The 1,870-nt window shown below is 32.5% G+C and overlaps 2 protein-coding genes across 2 annotated transcripts in view; one reads left to right on the plus strand and one right to left on the minus strand.

Moving 5' to 3' along the window:
• The window catches only part of LOC108572374 (DNA replication licensing factor Mcm7), a 2,996-nt gene that overhangs the window by 397 nt on the left and 729 nt on the right, over positions 1–1,870 (minus strand). Inside the window, 7 exon segments of the mRNA XM_017934607.1 lie at positions 1–15; positions 89–244; positions 319–796; positions 885–1,098; positions 1,179–1,364; positions 1,447–1,584; positions 1,651–1,831. The exon segment at positions 1–15 is cut by the window's left edge and continues 397 nt beyond it. Of these exon segments, the coding sequence (XP_017790096.1) occupies positions 1–15; positions 89–244; positions 319–796; positions 885–1,098; positions 1,179–1,364; positions 1,447–1,584; positions 1,651–1,831 (1,368 nt within the window).
• The window catches only part of LOC108572375 (bystin), a 5,132-nt gene continuing 3,326 nt past the window's right edge, over positions 65–1,870 (plus strand). The window contains exon 1 of the mRNA XM_017934608.1: positions 65–128. The gene's annotated coding sequence lies outside the window, so the exon portion shown is untranslated. The remainder of the gene's footprint in view (positions 129–1,870) is intronic.

Genomic DNA, 1,870 nt, shown 5'->3' on the forward strand with positions numbered 1-1,870 from the left:
TTTCCACGTAAGAGTCTGAAAGTGACGATTGTGCAATAACAATTCATACAAAAGACGAATTTAACCTCAGAAAACTTTCTTAAACCACTTACCAACTATGTATTGGGTCAATTCTTCTGGAATAACAGGTTGTTTCGTTTTACATAAACTAATATATTTTCGAATTAAATTCATATCCAAAGCTTGCGATTCCATTGGTGGTTGTATACAATACTGATGAACATAAGTTATGTGTTGTGCCAACCTAAACAAAAATATACTCATTCAATCATTCTATAATATACACATATTTTAACATATATTTCAACATATACTAACTTTAAATCGTTACTACGATCTGCTCGATCTTGAATTAACCATAATAAATCAAATCGCGATAATAAAGCAGCAGGTAATTGAACATTTTGTTCGATTGTTCTCTTTGGATTGTATCTACCATAGGCAGGATTTGCCGCGGCTAATATCGAAACCCTTGCGTTTAAACGCGTTGTAATTCCTGCTTTGGCAATCGATATAGTTTGTTGTTCCATCACCTCATGAATTGCGGATCGATCTTCATCTGCCATCTTATCGAATTCATCGATGCAACAAACACCTTCATCGGCTAGTACCAGTGCTCCTCCTTCGAGCATCATTTGACCAGTTAAAGCATCTTTCATAACCGAAGCAGTTAAACCTACTCCGGATGATCCTCTACCAGTTGTGTATTGAGATCGAGGAGCTAATCTCGTTATAAATGAAAGTAACTGAGATTTAGCAACTCCTGGATCACCCATTAAGCAAATATTGATGTTACCTGCAAAACATAAACAAAATAAAGTAAAACGGAACAAAATAATGCATGTCAAATGTTACATTTCTGTGTGTCTTTATAAAAAATATACCTCTGATTTTAATATCGTCTTTACGCTTGTCTGTTCCACCAACCAATAATAGCAATAGTGCTTTTTTAACATCTTCAAGCCCATAAATTTCTGGAGCTATGGAATGAGCCAATTTTCCATAAAAATCATCCTCCATTAATAAAGACATTTCTTCCTCTGTTAATTCAGTATTACTATCATCGACACTTTGAGAATTAGTCAGACAAGTAATTTTCTAAATCGTAAATACATATGTTTAATTATAATGAATATTAAAAATACATTATAACGTTATTAAAATGATCAACTTCATACATGTGCATCTATGTATGTTTCGCTTAGAAGAGCTGCACCCAGTCGAGCGGTAAAACCAGATTTTACGATAGGTAAAAAAATACCCGTAATAAGTACATGATCTCCAGGTGAACACTTTCTTGTTGTTTCACCTCTGCAATATATTGTTAATGTTCTTGGAATATGACCTACGGGAACTTGGTCACTCTGAAATAATTATATTAATTAGTAATTTAATTATTATAATGTCTTCATTAATATGTAAATCTTGTACACATATAAAACCTACATGTTCTTGTATTTTCAATTCTTGAAATTTAACAAATTTTGATCCTCTTGTTTGCATATCTAATACACCACCAGATTTGTTTATACGACAATCGTCGCTAGGACATTGTCGCAGTGGTATGTATTTAAGCGATTGAACCTACAAATGTTTATTTTAGTAAATTTTTATTCTACCCTGTACATTCAATCATTATAAATCACTTACTGGTTGGAATGTTTCAGCACCACATTGATCACAAGTATATGTAGCAACAACAAGTAGTGGCATTACATCACTGCTTCTTGTTACTATACCTCGCACTGTAACTAATTTTCCTATTTTATCAGCTTTAATATCTCTCACTGAATATGCTTTTGTAGTATCAAAATCTTTAAAATACACTTCACTGAAACATACATTGTATACTTTGTTCAAATAACATATA

The sequence above is a fragment of the Habropoda laboriosa genome, unplaced genomic scaffold (genome assembly GCF_001263275.1).
Source record: "Habropoda laboriosa isolate 0110345459 unplaced genomic scaffold, ASM126327v1 scaffold65, whole genome shotgun sequence".
Classification (NCBI taxonomy): Eukaryota; Metazoa; Arthropoda; class Insecta; order Hymenoptera; family Apidae; genus Habropoda; species Habropoda laboriosa.